This window comes from Protopterus annectens, chromosome 12.part0, assembly GCF_019279795.1.
Source record: "Protopterus annectens isolate FY-2018-M chromosome 12.part0, PAN1.0, whole genome shotgun sequence".
NCBI lineage: Eukaryota > Metazoa > Chordata > Ceratodontiformes > Protopteridae > Protopterus > Protopterus annectens.
In genome coordinates, this window is record NC_056746.1 from 14,812,125 (window position 1) to 14,836,205 (window position 24,081).

Genomic DNA, 24,081 nt, shown 5'->3' on the forward strand with positions numbered 1-24,081 from the left:
CAGTGATATTCACAGGTATTACTGAAGGTCCTGGGTTCAAATCCCAGGCAAAGACCAAAAGTTTGCTTTCATATTGTCTGATGGTAGAACATATGACGTTGTTATCTGCTTGCACAAGCAGTTGGTAAAACTCTAGTTAATGTATACTTTTGTGCAGTTCTGGAAATCCAGCAGTGTAGGACGAGTCTTATTAAACTATAATCATTTATTTATAACTGCTCGGCATCCCCAGAATTGAGACCTCATCAGTTGATAGATTTCCTATGTTTTTGAAATAGCTTTAAAGCTGATTGGGATGGACTTTGGTTAATTTTGAAGTCTGCCAGAACAGATTGTCCAGAAACACTTTGTGCTGATGTAAATCAGTGGCTCTGTCACTGGTCAACATTTGAACTAGAAAAGGATAAGTTGTTTTGAAGGCGTTTTGTATAAACTTACCCTTTTATTTTATACCTGTCTTGTTACAGTTTTATGCACATGTGTAGGACTATAAGTATAGTAACATAAGAAGAGGACATAAAGAGGTTTGTCCAAAGGTGATGTGGCCGTATCCTTGGATAGCAGAAGAATCAGGAATAAGTGTTTAGCGCTTCAGTTTTAGTATGTATTTTCCTGACGTTGTACCATGACTTGTCAAGTTGGCAATGTGTGAGTCAATTTCCGCATGTGAGAGCTGTATATGCCATTAATGGAAAGTGGTCTGGTAGCAGTCTGCAAAGCAGATGTGCTCCGATTTATTCTGTTCTAGTTTCGGATGGTGAAGATATGTTTTTTAAACACAGAATGTGTTGAACATTACAGCTGTAAAATATCCCGTTAGCTACAGGTTTTGCCAGAAGGCTTGTACTGTAGATTAAACAAAGCTGTAAAAAATTTGTGATGTACTTGGTTCTCTCCAGATTAAAAAAAAAAAAAACTTGCATCTCTTTTATGTTTTGAGAAACAATGTAGTTGCAGTGTGTAAGGGATTAAAAGGTAGAATTATAGGGAACACACCCATCTCTGTCGTCACACAGAATTAGGCACATTAAAGTGATTAGCAGCATGTCAGCAATTTTCCCACCAAAATCAGTTTTTTAGCAGGAATGGAAGTAAGTCCCTCCTGCACCCCTCAGTGTGTAGGCTATGCTGTCACACCCCCACTTACTTGTTCTGTTCCCATGGCCTTGCCACCTTGGATAAGAGTACATGTCTGGATTTCTGAGTTAGAACAGTATGTGCCCTTTCAAAATTAGAATATGTAAGTGGGGAGTGTAAGATGTCGGGGAGGGAGACTTACCTCCACCTCAAAATCAGTGCTGCACTTTTGAGTTCTTTGTGCATAACTACCATGCAGTGTAGTATGTCATTCAGAAATGCAGTATGGTGAGGGGGCTTTTACAGGAAATTTCTTCAGACGAATTTGTTACTGTCCATCTTGTGGGTGATTCTTTTAAATGTGCACCATCAGGATCTACTCGTGGCATGGCACAGCAGTTAGCTGTTTAAACTACCTTATTCCTTGTGGAAAGAGATGTTATTCTTCTCTGTGCTTAAAGCTTGCAGTTGATCATTTAACTCGGCAGGTGTAAGTGTGTCATAAAAGGGGGGTCATGAAGTTAAAAAGATATTGTAAGTTAATGCCAGTGGTTTATATGGAGGATATTTTAGCATAGCATTGCAAATATTTAAATCCTCCGTATGCATAAAGGATGCTCATTTAGAAATCTGTCCGAGTTAATAACTAACAGAAGTTTTTTTTTTCATTTTAAAACATTAATTGTTGCTGATGACAGTAACTGAAACAGACTATGTATTAGCATAACCATTCAAATATCAAATCCCAAATGAAAAGAGTATGTTTTTGGAAGACTTGATTAAAGCATTCTCCTTGGCAAAAGAGCAAACTGAATTTTTGTTAAGTGCAGAAATGTACTGGTTATTTAGAATTCTGGAAGTGCGAGTCGGAGTTTCAGTTGTAGACATTTTTGGAGTCTCTTCATTCACTTGATGATTTCTGTTGTTATATTTCTGTAAGTCAGCTCCAGGGTGGTTGCTGAAACTGGTCATTTTTATCCACGTCAGCAACATGAGTTTGATTAGTGGCTCAGGTGTCTGGTGGAGCTGGTGTGAAGAAAATGGGCGTGCCTTTTCTGTGGGAAGAGGGAGGGTGGACCAGGATCACCAAGTGCGACACTCCCTTGGAGGAAAGAGGAATGGTTGTTCCTGAGTCTTGCATGTGAAATACTAAGCCACATACGTGGTAATCTTCAGAAGTGGATGCACAGAAGTGTGTGCTTGCATGGGGAAAGCTTAGTGGTCCCTTGGTGATACGAGTCACATGTCCTTTACCCACAGGAGGGGATAAATTCATAGAAATTCCTGCATAGCTAGGATGCTGGCAGCAGGAGCAGATGATTAAGGAGCTGGTAGTAAGCTTTTTCCTGTGGACCAGGGATTGATTCCATCTGCCTCCATTGTCTGCACATCTCTGAGCAAGTCACTTAACTAGACAGCACTCCTGGGCTGAGTCTGCAAAGGTCCATGGGATTAGTACTGTACTGTGGTCAACAGATACAAATAGTAAATAATAAAATAACGCTGAAGAGGGCAGAAGGAAGCCTTGTAGTTTCCTAAATGGTGACACTATGTTTTTGGGAACCCGCCACTACAAAGGAATGACTGGCCTGAAATCCAGTAGTGGGAGTAAAATTAGTACCCAGAAAAAAATGGTACATTTCTCATTAGCCCTTGTACTTGGTTAAGAAGTGACTGAATAAGTTCTGATGATACTGCTGTGTGTTTACATTCCAGTGCTTGATTAATCCAAATGATAAAGTCTGGATCAATCTGTCAGGAGTAAATACTGAGCTTCATACGTGAAGAGATGTCATATGTGTTTTGGGTATGCTGACAATAGATGATTTTACATGTAATTCATGCTCAAAGCTGACAGCTGAATGAGTCCAAAATAGGCAGGAAATATCCCTAGTTTCTTTTGTCACAAGCTATGCTTGAAAGCTTGACACTGGTCAGCAGGGAGCCTGAAGTCATCAAGTACAGTTGTGTACACTTACCATAAATGTAGATGTTCGAGTCTATTCACTGTTGCAATCCTCACATATGAGTTATCTGGCTCCAGGTAGCCTTCAGTCAGCCTGAATACCAGAGTCCTTGGTATATGATGTCAGCTGCTGCCGGTTGTAAAACTGATGTCAGTACATCAGGTATAAAGGGTGGCAGCCGATGCTATTTCCTCAGTCTTTTTTGCCACGGAGCCTGAAGCAGATGCAATTCGCACTAGTGCTGGTTGGCCGTTTACCTTCGTTTTGCTTTCCGGCTACCAAGTTGAAGACGCCTTCAGATAAGTACCCCATTGGGGATCCTCTTTTCTTGCTTTAACAAATGTCAGATAAAGTTAAAAACTGTCTTGCCTTTGGAAAACAGATTCCGCACCGTGATTTCCATTCCTACTGTATAACTTGTTTGGGCCTCGAGCACAATGTCCCTAACTGTGATCTCTGTGCTTCCTTTAACCCGCGTACCATACGCCATAGAGCTAAGATTTTGTATAAGCATTTCGGAGTCTGGCCTAAGTTCGTCGGTATGGCATCTTCTGACTTCGGATTTACCTAGGAAACGCAAAGACAAGGACCGTGACAGGCCTAGGGTTAAATCTTTTGATGACGCACTGGTGAAATTGGTCATCAGCACAGCAGTAGTCAGTGAGGCGCTTTCGCAGACCCTGCAGTCCGCAGATTTTCAGCCGCAGGCCTCTGCCGAGACCTTTACAGAGTCCTCTATGCCGCAGGCTGCTTTTTCATCTTCAGACCCTCTGCCTGTCGCCACCTCAGATAGGTCCGGAGCCACTTTGCAGGCACTGGCTTCTGACACCTCTTCTTTTCGACATTAGACCAGAACCAGACTGACTACCTTAGTTCAGACATCTGCAGTTGCAGACAGTTATTAACATTATCTGACATTCGTTAAAGCAAAAAAAGAGGATCCCCAATGGGGTACTTATCTGAATGCGTAGTTGGAAAGCGAAACAAAGGTTAACGGCTGACTGAAAGTAGTGCAAATTGCATCTGCTTGGGGCTCCGCGGCAAGAAAGACTGAGGAAATGGCGTTGGTTGCCACCCTTTATACCTGACGTACTGACATCAGTTTTACAACCGGTGGCAGCCGACATCATATACCAAGGACTCTGGTATTCGGGCCAACTGAGGGCTACTTGGAGCCGGATAACCTTTATGTGAGGACTGCAACAGTGAAACATGAAGAACATCACATTTATGACAAGAACAATAAAAGTAGAGCAGCATATAGTAGTTTAGTGGTCAAGGGGTTTCCTTCACAGCTGCATATCCTGTGTTCAGTCCTGACTTCCATTCACTGAGTGAGTCTGCATGTGTGGACTTAGGTTTTCTTCTACCTCCAGGAAACATGTTGTTTGATTGAATACCGCAAGCTGGCCCATATGTCTACTACATTGTGATCCTAGGCTTAGTTGAAATGGGTCTGCAAGGGACCAGGTTTCACTTAACACATTTTGCTGCATTCCTCTGTTGGCTGCAGAAGCCCAGAGGAGTATACATGTGTGCACATGCTGTGCAGTTGTCCTGTCTGCATCTACTAGCAACCTGTTGATCCCATGTCTCCTCCCAGGGACAGCTGAAGTCCATGACGGCATGGTGACTCTCGTGTATGACAGAAAGCAGTATCCTGGAATAGTTAGTACTCAACCTTTCCATTGCAGTGCAAAGCCTTTCTCAACCTCTCACTGCCAGGGTTGAGATACAGGTACTAGATTCAGATGTGATTTCCTGTGGGAGGACATTGATAATTACCAATTTCCCAGCAAATCTGCTACACTGCAGACATCCTTTTTTACATGCTTGAAATACTGTAGGCTGAGATTTTAACAAAACACGTCATACCATTAGCTGCAAGCTGTGAATACATCATTTCTTTAATAAAAGTACATCATGTAGTCCGAATATATATTTCCTTTGATTTCACTGTTACACTTCATAGTTTATAGTCTGAAGTGCTTGTTTACTTTTCAGATGAGGCATCATCAAACTCCTGCATTACAGCTGTTGTCTATATCAGAATTTCAATGATTTTCACACACACAAATTGTATAGCAAGCAGTCTCATTTAAATCACACTTGAGGTGTTGTGGTTGTGTACCCTTGCATTTAGAACAAAAACTGTATCCTTACACATTTGAGAGGTGCATTAGAGTTCCTTAGTTCTGTCCTAGTTCTTTATTGCACTTATGCTTTGCAAAGTTAAAAATTGGAATTAATGCTTCCATGTCTTTATAGATTATAGTGTAGTTAGGGAACTTTTCAACACCAAGTAAATTTTACACTGAATTTAAAAACAGTGTATTGCTTATACACCAGAATAGTACAATGCATGTCTCTAAACAATAAAGGAGGAGCTGCAGTAATAAAAGGCAGCATCCCACAAAAGAACATTAAAATATAAACACAAAAATGTAACATAGCTGCATGGGAGAGGGGGTTGCCATTTCATGAGATTAGTAATCTGATAAAAAGATCTGAATTTTTTGATAATTTCGATACCACAAATTCATATTGCTACAGTAAAACATCTGTCTTGTGTAGTGAGCAAGAAACTAAGTAAATAAAAGCATACTTGTATCTGTAACAGTAAATTGGTACTGAGCATGACCTTATTAAATTTTTATAAGCGTGATAACTCATAGGTCTGGCTGGGATGGAGGCTTCTGTATGACTAAAATGATGTAGCTACTAGCACTTCATTATTAAACTACTGAAGTTAAGAATATTGTACAGTGGTGTGCATTAAATGTAGTGATAGGTGGAGAAGCTTTCAGTTTACATTAGTCAGTAAAAAACAGGCCGTGTAATAGATCTGAGCTTTTTAGATGTCTGATGACTTAACATTCCTGCAGATAAAAGATTACATACGTCTTTCTGCAGCAAACAGAGCACCAGTATGATTAATTGGCTGTGGTGTTTACATGCATTGAGCTCTGAACTGCAGATTTGTGAGTTCAAGCAGTATCTGCATGTATTTATTTATTTGTTTATTATGCCTTCATGCTGTTTGCTGTCTTCGGGATCCACAGGCAGAATCGTACTTGGGAACATAGTAGTTTAATACTGAATTCTTTCAAAATAAAGTGAAGTTGATGTAAAGGCTTTATTTGAAAGCAGGCAATCGTTAGGAATGCTTAAGGCTGCTGTTGCAAATTAGCCAAACTTTTTTTTTCTTTTGTTTGTTTTTGCCCCTCCCCCTTGCCTGCTAACCATCAAAACAATTCCTAAACAGACTCAGTACATTCATTCATCCATATGAGGGACTGTTCTCTATTGTTGTATGGGGTGAGCACTGTCAGGGTAGCCGTCATATCAGCAGCCATGAGGATTCCAGTTTGAGGATGATATCAATAGTCCAAACCCCACCCTTTTTGGGTGGGGGGGGTTAAGTCATTGTGGGGATACACTATACCTTTCCCCTTGTAAGTGCACACTCCACTGAATTTGGTTTTGAAGGCTGATACAGTATGGTGGCTTGATGAACTGTAAAGCCACCCACCCCGATGCTTTTTTCAGTGCCCCCCCCCCCTTCCCTACAGGGTTATGGTAGTTTGTGTCCGTGCTACATGCGCTCTGCAGAATAGGTATAAACATCCTTCCCTGCCTGCAGTCTGAAGTACCCAAGACACTAATCAAACTTGTAATGCTTGCACCAGAGTTAGAGATTTATTCACTGGCAGCGGCTTTCAGAATTTCCAAAACTGTTTGAAACAAATGTGTTGCCCTTCATGGTAATCAATGAGGTGGTGTCAGCTGTGAAAATGAAAAACAAAATTGGTGCTTTTGAATTAGTCTGTGCCCTCGATTTATAGTGCAGGTGACTCTGGTTAGTGTAGCACATCTGGCACCCAGAAGTATAGATAGGTTGAGGGCAAAGTGGGCAGCCACCCTGGTTGGAAAAAATTAGGGGCAAGATCAGCAGATCTGGATTAATCTTCAGTGCATTACTGGCATTATATACAACATGGCATTTGTGGTCAGAACTTGAGCACCCATAGTACTCCTTTCTTCAGTGTGTTATCAGCAATTAGAAATTAATGCTGCTATTGTATTTTAGGTAAACTTTTAAGCTCTGTAGTGCTGTGTGTGGCATAATCTGTAGTAGCTGCTTGCTACAATTGTAGCAAACAGTTTACTATAATTACTTTTTCTCCTCAGTCTAAAATTGAGAGGGGTGCCAGATTGGAGGATGGCACCAGTCACAGGAATAACTTTTGAGAGAAGGTGATAAATTACAGGTTGTATATATGTTTCAATGAGTTTATAATAATGTCTGTACAGTGACTGATAAACCATGGTGAAAGTTGTCTGCACCAGGGGGAGCTATCAAGGTTAATCTGTTCAGGCAGAGGGTAGATATCATTGAATGTGATAAATGTGAAGCAGACTGAAGGGATGTATAGAGAGGAGGTGGGAGTGTCAGATGCAGTTTGGGATTTGGCTATAGAAAGGAAATTTGTGACAGAAAGCTGATAGGATGTGGAATTCATGGAACAAAGGCTCTTCCATTCTGTACGATGGTTGACATTTTTCCAGAAGTTTTTTAGTGATTTTATTAGTGAGGTTCTTATGTTTTCATCCAGTGACTTTTATGACTGTGTTTAACTTGCTTGGCAAGGTTGCATAGCTGGTTGTAGTGCTGTCTGCGTATAGTAGTAGGAAATACTTTCAGAGAAATGCCATGCCTTGTCTGCGAGTTGTAGAAGAACTTTAAGGTCATATGTTAGCCAGTTGCTAGTTTTAGGTTTTAGATGGCATTGAGGATGAGAAAGTACAGTTGAGATATTGTCATTGACTACATTTTCAGGATTTTGGTGCAGCCTGAGATGTAGATACAAAAATCCTTGCCAGATTTAAATGTTGGTCACTGAAAATCTACCCCTAGAGGGAGGGTACCCTGTGAGATAGTACGTTAATTAGGGTAAATAACTCGATAGAATGTAAGGACGACTAGCTGGTTAAACTGGTGGGAACAGAAAAAAATATGAAAAATAGAGATTTTAAGTGAGTTTGAGCTGGAGAGTTGCTGGTGTCCCCCCCCCCAACCCCACCCAAGGCATTCAAGAAAATTTGACAGTCAAGTCACTTGAGGACCAGTAGATTGTAAGCTTAACAGTCAAACCTGTGCCCTTTCCCCACCGTTGCATGACGTGTTCAGTCTTACTGAAAAACTGAATCTAGTTCTGAAGTGTTGCATTCCTTTCTAAATGTGCATGTTTCAGAACTGTTGTACCTAAACTTTCATTTTTCCCAGCTTCCTAAAATCTTTTAGATTTTGCTTTGTGTTACTTGGTGCTTTCCTTTAATGTCGTGACAGTGCCCTTTATGCATATACCACTCTGTCATTTTAATATATTACCATTACAAGAGATTTAACTCCAGGTTTCACCTCTTATTTTCAGTTCTAACTGGTGTTATGAGCAAACTAAATAGAACTTGATGTTAAAGCACAGCTGTGGTTGATTTGTGTTTCTGTATGTACCCCTATTCCTAAGTGACTAAGCCATAGAGAGAACGATTACAGAGATGAATGGGGTAAGGGGTAAATAAAGTAGGATTTACCGACTTACTGAAACTGGCAAATGCTAATGGAGGATTGGGAGGGTGGCCTAATGGTTAAGGTGTTTGCCTCACAAACACAAGGTGCAGGGTTTGAGTCTCACAAGGGATAATTGGCTAGGCTTAAAATGGCTTGCAAGGGCAGTTAGCATAGTATGAATCTATGAACCTATGGAATCAAAAAGACAAGTTTGTCTTCATATTTATAGTTGTACTGGACATTAAAAGAAAGGGTAACAGCATACTGCATTGGAACATAATGATGTACTAAATAGAATTAGATATTTGGCAGTGAACTCAGGGTTTTCCTATTACTTGGAACAAGATTTTGAAAGGGAATCTCGAAGTCCCAAGGTAAACAGAAATTGTAGTGTAGACCTTTTTATATCTTTACAAAGCAGTTAAATGTTTTCTTTTTGCTGAGTCTAGTAATCACTCTTTGCTGTTTGCTTCTGTCTGCCATCAGCAGTACCAGTGAATGGGAACAGTTTGAGGAGTATACCTTATAAGGATTTCCAGGATGTGCTCAGAGGCAAATATCTGAAGCCAGTATAAACATAAGGACTGGCCAAGCATTAACTTGCACAGACTGTAAAGCAAGGCCATTCAAAATCAAACTGAATACAGTGAGACTATTTGGGAGTAACTTTTACATGAAGGCCCAGATCCTATTTTATATGCTTTATTTTTCCAATTAAGATATGAAATATCTCCCAGTTAATATATTTTTAACAGCAGAGGCATTTGTGCTTGGACTTGGGAAGTAGAAACAGAAATTACAAATTCCATTATAATAGGCACATTAGTAAAACTGCTGTTCACATTTCTGGCATCAGAATTACTGTAAGAAATCCAGCATTGTAAAAATAGTCACAGGCTATGAAAAACAAAAATCTCTGCTCCTCCCAAAACACATGTAGTGCCATACCCTGCCTGAACTTGAAATGTGCAATTAATTTCTACCATTTTTAGACATAAAAACCCTTGTTAACTTTATAAAGATTGCAACTAAAACAAGACCACTTAAAACTGCCTTCATGATCTCAGTCCCGTCTGCTGTTTCAGATGTTTGAAATGAAGGCTTATGCACTCCATATACTTTAATGGAAACAAATTTTATGCACTGAATATCCGTTACTGCAAGCTGTATTTCTGGTTTGGCTAATAAAAGAAGTTTGGCCCTGCAGCAAAAAGGGTTAAGGCTTTGAGTTACTAACGAGGTTCATATTTGGGTTTGAGTCTGCCTCTCCTCTTGTACACTGCACCCTCAGCAATTTGCTTACTACCAGAGCAGTGCTCCTGAGCCATCCATTTGCAAAGAGTAGTGCATTGTGGGCTGAATTGCTGAAGAAATCAGTGAGTAAAATATACAGTTCTAAATTGCTAAATGGTAGCTTTTTGTAACAAAATACTAAGTGCGAAATGAACTCTACTGAACTAAATCAAGTGAACGCATGTCTTTGTCTTTTTTCATCAGATGTATGCATGGAAGAGACAATGTTTTAGGAAGATGTGTGTTAGTTGTGATCATGTAATAAAGTTTTAAGTGTTCTAGTTTTGTAGGAAAATGGCAGAAATAAATATTAATTGCCAGTTTTATGCCCACAAAAACTTAGTGCTGACAGTGAGGGGTATTATATTGGCAAGAGGGTAAACAGGTGGTAAACTGAACCAAATTATATTACGCTTTTGTCCTTTGAAAGGTAGCTATCAGCTTCTAACTGCAGTTCTACCTTTTAATGCTGCTGAAGGGTGAACATTAACAAGTGTGGGTTGGAAAGGGCAGCGTTAGTATTGACTGATGCTTATCACAGGTATGAATTACTACCCTTAGGCATGCATGACAACCACTCACCAGAAGTGCTACCACCAAATGTCCAGTAAGTTTGAAGCTGTTCTCAAAAGCCCCTCCATGCAAGAGTTGTCACTGGTAAATGCAATGATATGCAGGGAAAGGGTAGGGACAGGGACTGACCATGGAAGTAATACGTAAATGTCACCACACTTGGCCACTGAAGCTTACCCTCCTGTTACATGTAAGATCAGAAGGTAGCTAGAGATTAAGGCATCGATTGTGATGAAGGCACCAGTTTGGTGAGGATATCACTGCACAGCAGTGTTCAGATTAATCCTTTGGTGGTATTTTTTTTTCAAAGATTCAAAGAAACTGTAGCTGACACACATGCTTGTACAGTATTTACATACACTGGGCAACACGGACTACTAGATGATTAACACGGTTTACCATCATATGATCGAGTCCGAATGTCCGAAAGGAGTGCGGCAACATCCCACATTTGCGAATGCAGAATCACAAACTCATGCCCACTTTTTGACCCATGTTAGCACTCGTTTCCGGATGTAGAGCGGTCGGAGATGTCGTATTTGGTGTTTTTGTGACATTCCGACCGTTCTACATGGCCAAGATTCGTTAATATATTCGGACATATATAGGTTCGAGCACTGTGTGCTCAACCATATGGTGGTAAACCGATTAACACATGAAAAGAAAAAGTACACTATACACAGAGGTGAGATTGGGTGATGCTGCACATAAGAAAGTGACTGGAATTGCACTTGAATGACAATATATTAATTTTAGTATGCAATAAATGGAATTACTGTATGGAGAGAAAAAAAAGAATGAAAGCGTAACAATATATTTTTGAGGGGAAGCAGTATGCTATACTTTAATGTGTAATATAACATGTGCCTTGCAAATGCTATGTGAATGTATTCATACAGAGTTTACACATGCACAAATTACCTCACTGCAAAAGTGATGTTTTATAAAAAGTGTTTGAGATGGCAACAATTAGCTGTGCAGTAATAACAGGAGTGGATTTTCACATATCGGATTAGGGAATCTGGTAGTAATGTCTGAGTTACTCTGGTGATATTTATACAAAGTTCTATTTCTGAGATAAGCATGGAAGAAATGTTTAGAATGTGAGCTTTAACATCTAATTTCTCTATTCTGTCCTTTTTCTGCTAAGTTCTGCACAAGTCCAGCTAACTACATGGTGTGTTTTTTCTGTTGTAGCCTGCTCATTGCCTCTTCATGCCTCCTGAAAAAGGCATTATTTACCTTTCAATGAAATGGTGCATGCAAAGACAAATACCCTCCTAACTGATATTAGTAATACAGATTCTGCTCCTACATACCTAATCGTTGTACTTAGAATTTTTTTATCCCGTCCCTTCCCTCTGTCATCCTACTGGCCACTCATTTGACCCAGTTATTCATCCTGTATGACAGCCCCACAGCTAATACTTTCCTGGGGGGGGGGTTGAGTGCCCTAGAGTGCTGCCACCATCTGCAAGAGGAAGAAGGTTTTTGCTTCATAGTCCTAATCCTCAACCTTTAGTTGCTTTCTGTGTGCTTCACTAGTGATGCACACAAGGATAACATGGTAATGCCAGCCATGCTAGTGCTGTATTTTAGGCATGGTGTCACAAGACTCTGACTGCAGTTGTCACCATGTGCAACGAGTAAACACTAACCCCCCAATGGGCAAGCTAGCATTGGATATTTGCTCTCATCATCCTTTGCCCAGTTCCTTCACAGGCCATATATCTAATCAGGTACTAGTCGTCTTGGTCATAGTCAAGACTCTATTCCTGTATGTCATGGGGCCAGGCCAATTTTATAATTCCTACTGATAGGAATTGTGGAATCTTTGTTTGAGGCTGCTGGTCACTACACATATTTTCCAGCATATCTAGCAATAGCATATATCTATAATTATAACTAATCTGTAATACATATATACACGCACTCTCATATGCACATGCATGTATGTGTGTGTGTGTGTGTATATATATATATATATATATATATATATATATATATATATATATATATATAGTGGTATAGTAGTAAAAGGGATAAAGCACTAACTAAAGCCCAGGTACTTGGGTTCAAATAGCATCCCTAGCCTAAGAGGCACTGGCATGAGGAGGGGATTCATCTAAGTGTTTCCTGTGGAAAGGCATGATCCACAGAGTAGAATAGCCCTCACATGTAGATGGTCAACGCAGAGGATGGGGATACTAAAGGGGTTGATTTTCACATTTCATACCTGCACATGTACTGTTGTCACCTGCTTGCTGACTAGATTTAGTCATATTTGCACAAGATTGTCTTATTACCAAGTCTTGCAGGATGTCTAGGCATACGTTTAGTTAGAGACAGGCTATCCAACATTATGCTAAGTTCATTGTATTTTGTAAAACACCAGTCTGAGTTAAGTGAAAATGTTTTTATCCCCTTGATCCTCTCCTACTGTCCTTAAATTTGCAGACACTCTTGTCTTGTGACAGCAGCAGGAAGAATTAATAGCCACTGTTATAGCTTTTGTATCTTTTCATAGAGGCCATTTCTTTGGATTTCCTGTCTGGAACCAAAATGCAGACATTAAAGAACTATGGCATAAGTTATATTTTGCTCCAGTAAGACCTTAGGCGATTTGTAAGTAATTTTTGTCTTTGAATGGGCTAAGGAAGAACAGGATTGACTGTGTCTCATTTTCTATTTTTTTGCAGTCGTACTTCATTATACCCTATTCACTTCTCTTTGTACTTAATGGGCTTGGGTCATCATGACAGCAGTACTTGTGGTTTAGTATGTAAAATTAGGGTTAATGTTTCAGGAAGGAATCTGTTAAAGTGATAAGTGATCTCAAAGTGGAGTTCTTAGTTTTCTTTCTGTTAAATTTTACAGTACTCCAGTGAAGTGCGACTATGAAGGAGTTTGTCCCACCCTTTGAGTCATTGCAGTGTCATTAAGTTCTTAGCTTTGTACTAGAATTCCTGACCTTTTGACATTCTGGATCCCAAAAATGCATGTGGATAATTACTGAAATGTACTGATTTTACGTTTGTGCTCCAACTGATTTTTGTTTATTTTTGTTTATTTTTGTATGCTGATTTTCTTAAATGCACTAGGATTGTTGCAATTTGTATGTTTTAGTAACATATGGAAAACTGCTGTTCAGTTACAGCAGATAAAAGTAGAGAGTTGGCGTATTTTGTAGAAGATGTGTGAAACTAACATAAGGAAGACTGCATGATGGTATAAGTGTCTCATTGACTTCCCAGTTTTGGGACAAGAGTGTCGAACATTATCAGTGTAATTATGTTCTGTTGTGTTTGCAGGTGGTCTGTGGGAAGTGTTCAGAATTTCGAGCACGACTGATATATGACAATAATAGAACAAATCGTGTTTGCATAGACTGTTACACAACGTTGCATGGCACTCCTACAAGTCCAGGGTTCAGCCAACAAACACCTCAGCGAAGAAAGTCCATTCTTGAGGTGAGTTGAAATTGCAAAATTGCATTGAGATTATGCTTGGATTGTGTGTGTGCTTGTGTGTGTGTATGGGGGGCGGTTACAGTGACTTTGGGTATATTAGCTCATCAGTCTGTTATGTCTTTGCACGATTCATTGTTTTTGCAAGTTTGTGTGTTATCCATGTGTAGAGTTTTCAGCCATTGGGCTGCCATTGCATCCAGCTGTCATCACGCTAAGTTAGTAGTGCAGCTAGGGTTGGGTGAGAGGGGCAACTGCCCCAGGTGCAAAGTGTTGAGCGAGTGATTGGCCAATCCCTGTCTCTCGTTAATGCAATATCTGCTCTTAAAAGCCAGTATTTCATCTGCGTCAAACCCCAAGCACTGTAGCAGTCTGTGTGTGGTCTAAACTGTAGCCATTGCTTAGTACATTGTAACAGGCAGATATCCTTCTATTCCTATGCTGCAGTTTTCTTTACATGAGGGATGACTGCTGTACAAGATTCAGACAAGTGCCGCATGTACAGGGAAGTAAATAGTGTGGTGAGAAATAGCCAGGGAATTGTATAGGCCCTAGGACTGATAGCCTAGTGCCAACCTATGAACCTATGTAAGTGGTTCCGACATCTGGCAGTATACGAAAGCCTTTTACCACTGCAGAGTACATGGGATGTCACACGTAGGCCTTCAGGCAACATAGGCCATAAAAATGACATCCACATGGGGTACCATCATCATAACTTTTCTGCTGCCAGTCCAGAGGCCATCTTTGACTGTCTGTCTGCTCACCGGAGTTGTTTGCTGGTGTACAAGATTCAAACAAGTACCGCACTGGGGTTTTCTTTTTTACCTTTTGCTACGGCTTTTGTTTGAGGTTACATGTCATAAAAGAAAGGCAAGTGCCAGTGTGGCAGGCAAATCCACATAAACATGTTACACACATAAGCATGTTACAAAGACATGCATTTGGAGCATTTCTTCCTGGGCCTCCCCTGAAAATTGGCCTCATTCCAAGTTGGACTTTCCTGGTAAACAAATATAATCAGTGGCTTTTCTGTTTAGGGCCTAACCATGACCATATTTTTTGCCCTGTCAGGCAAACCCTACAGTGCCGCCTTTCTTCTCTTAGCACCTACCTTGAAAATCAGAGGCTTCAAAGGTTCACATGTGATGTTATGGAGGGTACATTGGGGCCTACTGCCGAGCCTGTGAAGAAGGCTAAGAAATTTAAGCTTAAGCCTGTTACTTTGGCTGCATCTCCCATTCTGGTCGTCCCTCTCGAGACCGATGAAGTCAACGAAGTCCGTGTGGATACTGGCTTGGATTACTCAGCAGGCACCACTTCTGAGGCTGTCAAGGATTCATTTACTAGCACATCCTTGGAGGTTTTGCAGACATCTACTTCGGATGGACAGGGGGGAACCTAGGCTCACTGTTGTGGAAGGATCTCTATGTATCCTACAGATCTTAGTCTGGGAGAATGTTCCAATGGTGGGTATACAGGGTAGGCCTATGTTAGGCCCCTCCATCTCACACAAACCTGATGTCTACCTTAAAAAGAAGCAGAAAACTAAACCTGTTTCTGCCCCTCAGGAATCATCATCTGATTGGCAGGCCTTCTCACAAGGCCTGTTTAATGCCTTCATGGCCTTAAGGCCTCCCTCAGGTGTCCCCTCTTTACATCTTCCCCTCACAAAAGGGTTGGGGAACAGGTTCTTTCTGATGAGGATTCCTCAGAGGATGAATCCTTGGCTTACTCTGCCCAGATTACATTTCCTTTGAAGTATGCTTCCCCTGAGGAAGAATCTAATGGTATTAAGCCTCCTGGTGAGGATATCACATTTGGGAGACTATTGCATGCATGAGGGAGTACTATAAATGTGACTACTCTCAGATGTTTGAGGTGTAGAAAATATACTATGATTTGCTACAAATGGGCTCTCCTTCACCATCTACTGTGCCTCCTGTTTTACCAGCCTTTCTTGATGTCTTCTCTTCTGCAGCACAGGCTCTGAATACTCAACCTCCTACCCCTAAAAGGCCAGATAGGTTTTACAGAGTTCCAGGGGACTGTAAATTCCTTTACAAATGCCCTTCTGCTGATCCAGTTATGGTTTCTTTGGCTACTAAGAAACCATCTAGACTTCTGCTATCCAGTTCACTGCTTCCTTCTGATAAGGAGAGTAGAATTATGGAAAGGTTGGGAAATAGGGTGTACACCTCAGCTACCCGCTTTCTGAGCTATCAACTACCACACCCGTATGACTAAGTATGCCTTGGTCCTTCTTTCTAAGGCTACTCAGCTTCTATCTGACCTTCCAGATTTGGAAGTTAAGTTTCAGCTCTGCTCTATTCTGGGGGCATCTTCTCAGGTGGCCCGTCATTCCATTAAATGCATATATGATGCAGTTGAAGTGTCATCTAGAGGTGCTGCATCGGGCTCTGTCTTGAGCTATTCATTGTTGAAACTTCAACCACTCGCTGATGATTTTAAGGTTAAGATTATGGATGCCCCTTTAAATAATAATGCCTTAATTGTGACTGCTTCATCTAATTTGCTCAAGTCTCTGCAGGAAAGATGAAGGGAAAGGGAAAGAGTTACAGGATTTAAGGCACATTTTTGTGTCACCAGTTACTAAATTCCAAAGGAATTATCTTGTTAAAACTGCTTTTGTTAGGAAACAATCTTGCACTCCTTCTAGAGGTAAGAGGATGCCTTGGAAAGCTCCTGCTTCTAAACCCACTCATTCTGTATCTTCCCAGAAGCAGCCCTTTCCCTGACAAGCCAGGTAGTCTGTGACTACCACCCATGCCTTTGCCACACCCCCTTTCTTGGCATCTCTCTGTCTCTCTCTCTCTCACTGTCCCAGTCCAGGAACACATTGCTCAAGATTCTTGTGTCCTTTCCGTTATCCACAAAGGGTATTTCATGCTCTGGAAATCTCTCCCTTCTTTCAGGAAATTTCTCAACCACCACAAGAATAACTTCAGCTTTTTCCAGAGGTGCTGCAGAAGTTAAATCCCAGAGAACTATACAAGAAGTTCCACTCCCCAAAGGGAAGAGGTTTCTGTTCCAGGATGTTTCTTGTACCCAGGAAAGATGGCCCTTGGAAACCCATTCTGGACCTTTCTCACCTCAACACCCTTCCTAAAGGTTTCAACCATTTGCATCCTCTCTCTACAAACTTTATTTCCTCTTGTCTTTCCACAGGCTTTTCTGGCCTTCCTGGATATCAAGAATGCCTAACTTCACATCCCCATTCATTCCATCTACAGGAAATTTCTGCATTTTTGTGTTGTTTCCTTACATTTTCATTTATCTGCTTTGCCCTTTCGTCTCTCTGTGGCACCAAGGGTATTTACAAAATGCTTGCCTCCTATCATTGCCTTTTGCAGAATCCAGTGTATACAGGTCTTCCCTTATCTGGACAACCTGCTGGTCCAGGCATCACTTCCAGATACTTTGAAACAATATCTTCTTTTTGTCATTTCCCTTCTGCAAAGGTTGGGTTTCACAATAAATTTAAAAAAAATCCATCCTCACCTCTTCCCAGGACCACATCTTCCTGGGGTGCCATATACAAACAGACCTAATGTTGGCTTCCCTACCTCCTCAAAAAAATCCTGTTTCTAATCAACTATTTCCAAAGCTTTCTCCCTTTGCAGTCTCTGGCAGCTAGGGAGTTTCTCAAGCTGCTGCGATTTATGGCATCCACTCCCCATGTTGCCTATGGCCAAACTGTACATGAAGAAATTTCAGTGGTTCCTAAAGTCAGTTTGGAGACAGTATCTGCCTAAAGAGGGAGGTACAGTGGTGGATTCAGCAGTTTTTACTAAATCCAAGTCTTTCTTTGCATCCTCCTCTTCCTACACAAGTCTTGTTCACAGACACCTCAGAAATGGGTTGGGGTGAGCCTTTGCAAACTTGAAGGTAGAAGGCATTTGGTCCCCTTCTCAAAGGCAAGAACACATCAACATAACAGAGATGAGGGCTCTACTGTTGTCTCTTTGGGCCTTCCCTGCCCTTTTATATCTAGGACCCCTAAAACTATTTGTAGACAACACCACAGTACTTTGGTATGTAAACATATGGGGGGGGGGAGCAAAGTCATGTCTTCTGCACAGGCTAGCTGTCATGGAGTGGGAGCTGGCAGACCAGTGCCAGGTCACCTTGCAGGCAGTGTATCTCTCCTCCAATCAGAATGTAGTGGCAGACACACTCAGCAGGTCCATGACCCAATCCCATGAATGGAATCTTCCCTTGGATGTATTTCTGGGCATTTTCCACTGGTGGGGTACACCTCAAGTAGATCTCTTTGCCTCCACTTTGAATACAAAACTTACACAATTTTGTGCCAGAGTACCAGGTCCTCTGGTCTGGAAGGTGGACGACCTTTCAATTTCTTGGAATGGGATGTTTCTGTATGCCCTCTCCCCCTTCCCTCTCATTTAGAAAGTCTTGCTGAAGATTTAGCAGGACAAACCAAAAATCTTGCTGGTGAAACCCTTTTAGCCATGACAGCATTGATTCCCTCCTCTTCTGCATTTAGCCAAGGGCAATTATCACAAGTTACCTCAGAGGATGGATCTTCTCACACAAGACAAAGGATCTCTCATACACCTTCCATCTGTCAAATCTACATCTGACATTGTGGGTGATAAATTTTTGATTCCTTTTAGACACCTCTTTTCTGAAAATGTGCTTAAGGTTTTGCAGGAGGCCAGGAAACCCAATACCAGGAAATCCTATTTATCAGAATAGAAGAGTTTTTCCATCTGGTGTCTGTCATGTATCCTACATCTACTATCTGTGGATATTCTTTTGGCTCTATCCTACTTGTATGAACTGCTAAAGGCTGGGTTGTTTTATTCTGTTAAAGTTAATTTATCAGCCATTTGTGCTTGCCTGCCTTTGGCTCCTCCTTTGGCTTCTAGATTAGAGGTAAAACTTTTCTTAAAAGATGTCCTTCACATAAAGTCTCTGAGGAAACCTGTCCCCCACCTTGGAATCTAAATTATGTCTTAAAAAACCTCACTGTGGCTCCCTTTGAACCTGCAGCCACAGCTTCCATGCAACATTGTACTTGGAAGGCTGTGCTGTTACTGGCCATCACCTCTGACTGAAGGGTGTCTGAGCTTCAGGCTTCGATCATCTTTCCACCCTTCCTAGTTTTTCATAAGGCTAGGGTTTCTTTGCATACCAGTCCTTCCTTTATGCCCAAGATTGTGAATGAGTTGTCATTTAATCACTCTATTAATTTGACCACCTTTTTTACCTCCAATGGTCCACTAGTGTGAAGGTCCTACATACCTTGGATGTGCATTGAGAACTCAGATTTTATTTGGATAAAACTTAAGACTATTGGGAAATCTGATCAGCTTTTTGTGTCGTTTTATCCATGGGCTCTGGGAAGGCCTGTTTCCAAGCAGACAATTTCTACTTGGATTTCCAAGGCCATTTTGTTTTGTTTTCATGGAAAGGGTGTCTGTTCCTCTGTTAAGGCTCATTCTACTATAGCTGTTGCCTCTTCTGGTGCCTTTTCCAAGAGTTTGGATACTACTACTATTTTGAAAGCAGCCACTTGGACTTCTTTTCACACTTTCAGTAAACATTACAAGTTGGATGGCATCTCCAGGTCCAGAGCAGGCTTTGCTAGAGCCATTCTTCATGGCTTTCTAGAGACCTCCTCTGCTCCTTCATTCTCCCTCTCTTCCTCATGAGCTATGGTATTCTCCCCCTTGTAAAGAATACTGCAAAATAGGAATAGAAGGACCTAGAATAGTTGTGTAAAATCTTACCTTAACCATAGATGTCCTTCTCCTCTAGTTTGCAGTATTCTGTCCTTCAGACCCGGTTCATGTCTTTTCTGCAGATGTACATTTTCGTCCTTTTGTTCTTTTAGCTAGACCTACTGGGACTTTCAGTTCTGAGGATGGTACGTGCGGATGTCATTTTTATGGCCTACTCAGCCTGCAGGCCTATATGCGATGTCCCAAGTACCCTGCAGTGGTAAAAGGCTTTTGTTTATTGCCCAGATATCGAGACCACTTACGGCAGTCCCATGCAAAAAATACTGCAACATAGAAGAGAAGGACATCTATGGTTATGGTAAGTATATATATATATATATATATATATATATATATATATATATATATTTTTTTTTATGGGGGATATAAACTGTAGTAACTATTGCTACAGTTTAAACGAAAAAAGATTGGAGTCCTTACAGAAAACCGCATAGGGATGGAGTGTGTGGGGGAGCTTTCAGCTGTACTTGTTCCCAGCCTTAGTTCAGTGATGCCAGCTGTTAGACGACAGTGTTTCTTGCTGCCTTTGGATCTCAACCACATTTCATTACATGAGCATTCTTCATTTATTACCATTGCAGCATTATGTATTTTTATTCTAATTAGCTGAGTAAACCCACTAAGCAGGTAGGTACAAGTTCCTCTTTTCAAGTATGATTTTGGAGCAATGTCTGGTTAAGTGACTTGTTCAGGCACAAAATAGGAAATCAAACGTAACACTACAGGATGAATCTTAGCAGCAGTTCATAGTCTCAGTCCTCTGCATTTTCTTGCAGAGAAATTATGTTGCAATAAACAGAGCCCACTCGGGCATATAAAGTGAATGCAGCCATGTATTTACTGACAGTTCATACAGTCAAGCCAGATTATTAAATGTATCATGATGTGAACATGGCAGATTGGTAGGGTATCCCTGCTTGTTACATAAAACTTGATTAACTTCCTGATATCCTGCCTATTATTGTGTCATGAAACTGTTATGAGCTGTCCATCTACTGTTATTCACTTTATGGGCTGTCTTATAGTCTCTCAAGGGAGGAATGACTGGCATGACTGATCTCTTCTCTTGTGGTAGTCAGTTTTGAGATACCAACACTTAAAAAAAAAAACTCTCCCCTTTGTCTATTTTCAGCCTTGCTTTTCTGTTCAATAATCCCAATAGCTTTCTTCCACATGTACTAGTGATTGCAGTAACCTGAAAATCTACTGTGGGAAAAGAAAGGAAATTCTTCTTATCTGTTACAATAACACTTTTCAGTGGTGGGTCCAGTTTCTGGTCCATTTGCTCTGTCCTTCCCACTCAGTGTTTGCTTCCTTTGTATCAACATGTTTGTCCTGTTGTCCTCTCCTGTTTTGTGAGGGCTGGTTTGGGTGGGATTCTGTAGTCTGGATGTTCTGTGAAAGAATAGGTTGTCCTACTACTCGCTGCACCTTTTCACTGAGATCCCACGTGGATCACATCTCACCACAAACTCTTCTGTCCATGTCTGCTGTATCTGGTCATGACACTGTACTCATCTTTAGCTTGTCTGTGCCTGAGCTTGCCCTCATTTCATATAGGGTAGACTGCCTACAAACCATGTCCAGTTCATTTGTTCAGGTGTTCAGGAGAGGGCATCATGTTCTGTTGTTTTTTTTTTTTTTTTTTAAATAAAAAACATCTTTATTAAATTATCACTTATGGCAGTGGCAGTCATGCATTTATATACATGAAAACAAACCATATTGACATTTTAGTTGTAAACATTATACATCACTTAAAATCTATCCAGTCATTGTCAGTCAAACATTACATAGCTCATTAAAATCCTGCCGCCTTTTAACCCTCATTCCTTGTCTGCATGTATTGTTCACACAATTTCCATTTTTTTCTATGTAATTTGTTCCTACCCTTTTCTAAAAATCTCATTTGCAGTTGTTTTATCTCTATTACTATATTCACTACTTCTAGTACTGTTGGTTTAAACTTTGATTTTCATTTTTCAGTAATTGCATTTTTGGCAAGAGGTTCTCCGGTTCAATTCTCTGCTGGGGTACCTTCTGTGTGGAGTCTGCATGTCCTCCCTGTGGTCGCGTGGGTTTCCTCCGGGTGCTCCAGTTTTCTCCCACATCCCAAAGACATGCAGTAGGTGGATTGGACACTCTAAATTGGTCCTAGGTGTGAGAGTGTGCATGTGTGTGCCTTCTTTGGAAGGTTGGGTGCCGGGCTGGCAACTCAACACTGTAAAACTCCACTGTCAATCATGAGCAGACAGATGATCCGCTGTAGCGACCCCTAACCGGGAAAAGCCGAAAGAAGAAGTAGTAATTGCATTTTTGGCAGCCACCATAATTAGACTTGGCAAGTCCTTGCTATGTTTAGGCAATTGAGATTCTGTATCATAGCTCAAAAATAATTTTTTAGTCATACCAATTTGCGAACCCAGTATTTCTGATGCAGTGTTTTGCAGAAAATATTTAAAGTCCGCCAACTCATTACACTCCCAGAAAATGTGTTCCCACTTACCTCTTTCTTCCCCATCACACCTCCAACATTTGCTATTTACTTGAGGAAAACTTCTTTGAAATCTTCTTGGGGAATAAAATACCCATGTAAGCACTTCCAAGCAAATATCCAAAATCTTCTAGACTGTTGCATATTTGGGAGACATATATATATATATATATATATATATATATATATATATATATATATATATATATATATATATATATATATATATCCCACTGTTTCTTCCAAGCTCTCTTCCCAATCCTTTCTAACCTCCTCTTATTATTTTTTATAGTTGTCATGCAATATTTTATATGATCTACTAATTATTCCTTTTTTAACAGCAGCTTCTGTTCTAGATTCTACTAAAAACTCTACCAGTGCTGGTCTTTCACTTAGATCCCCCTATTGCTTTATGTTTGGCTATATTCTAATATTAATCCTTGATAGGGATGGCAATTTCTAGCCTACAGTCCGAATAAATTCTTGACTTCTTCCCATTGTATTACCTTTCCCCCTCTAATTATTTGCTCCCAATACCTTGGTTCTTTTGCCAGTTTTCTCCAATAGATTCCAGGTCCTCCTTGCGTATTGTCTGCATCCCTAATTGCATTCCCATGTCTAGACTATTTTCTGTTATTTTATGAATACAATATTCTGTATGGTTATTGTTTTTCTCCTTAAGGATCTGCATTTAAAATCCCAGTCTATCCTTGTTTATTGTGCTTCCCTCCTGTTTCATAGTTATTCCTTTCTACTTTGAGTTATAGGTTTCTGCTTGTGCTTTGTACAGGAGCCTTAACTGTGTAGCTGTGAAATACCCTTTCAAACTGGATAATCCAAAGCCACATTGTTCTTTTGGAAGAATCAGCTATTCCCCTTGGCTCTTGGTGTCTTACTCTCCCAGATAACAAAGATAAAAAAAAATACCAGCAAAAACTGTGTAAATGCGGTCAACGGCTAAGAAAATACACAAAGTCTAACTCCACTCATAGGTTCATAGGTTGGTACTAGGCTATTGGCCCTAGGGGCCTATACAAGCCTAGCCATAACAATTCCCTGGCTATTTCTTCCCACACTATTTACTTCCCTGGACCCTTGTCTAGCAGGGCAACTGACGTGATCCCCTGGGTGTATTTCCTATCTCCCATCCAATCATCAAAATTCCTTTTGAAGAGGGCCAAAGAGGCGCTCTGCTTGACATGTATGGGCAGTCTATTCCAGACATGTATGGACAGTCTATTCCAGGGTCTGGGGAGTCTCTGAGTCAGGAACCTATCCCTCCAGCATATTTTGTTCATTGTGGTGACAAAGTTTAGATCTCTGGAGCATGTGACTCTGAGGGATTGGGATTTCTGTCCAACAGCTCTGGGTTTGATATGGCCTTGTATGTTAAGCAGAGATAGCCTCTGAGTAGACGACATGTGACAAAGTATAGGTGGAGTTTTTTTAGACGGTCAGCATAGGGCATCTGCTTTAGGCCTGTGATTCTTTTAGTGAGGTATTTCTGTGGCCTTTCCAGTTGTTGCAGATGTCTTGAGAGGTACATACCAAACGGGGCATTGTATTCTATAATGGGTCTAATGAGGGATGAGTACAGTGGGACAATGACCTCCTTTTTTTCTGGATGAAAAGCCCTTGATGATGAGGTGTGCCACATAGGATTTCCTGACTGTTGTGGCAATGTGGTTATCAAAGGTGAGACCACTGTCCACTGTGTCCTTAAGTCTCTTATCACACTTTTGGTGTTTAGTGTACTGCCACCTATGTGGTAATTCATGGGTACATGTTTTTTCCCCAAAGGGGATAACTATATATTTCTTGGCATTGAGCTTGAGCCCATGGCTTTGGC

At 40.8% G+C, this 24,081-nt stretch overlaps 1 protein-coding gene across 1 annotated transcript in view; it reads left to right on the top strand.

Annotated features, from left to right (window-relative positions):
• FGD1 (FYVE, RhoGEF and PH domain containing 1) overlaps positions 1 to 24,081 on the top strand; it is an 854,635-nt gene that overhangs the window by 770,472 nt on the left and 60,082 nt on the right. Inside the window, exon 16 of the mRNA XM_044089056.1 lies at positions 13,794 to 13,952. Within this exon, the coding sequence (XP_043944991.1) occupies positions 13,794 to 13,952 (159 nt within the window). The remainder of the gene's footprint in view (positions 1 to 13,793; positions 13,953 to 24,081) is intronic.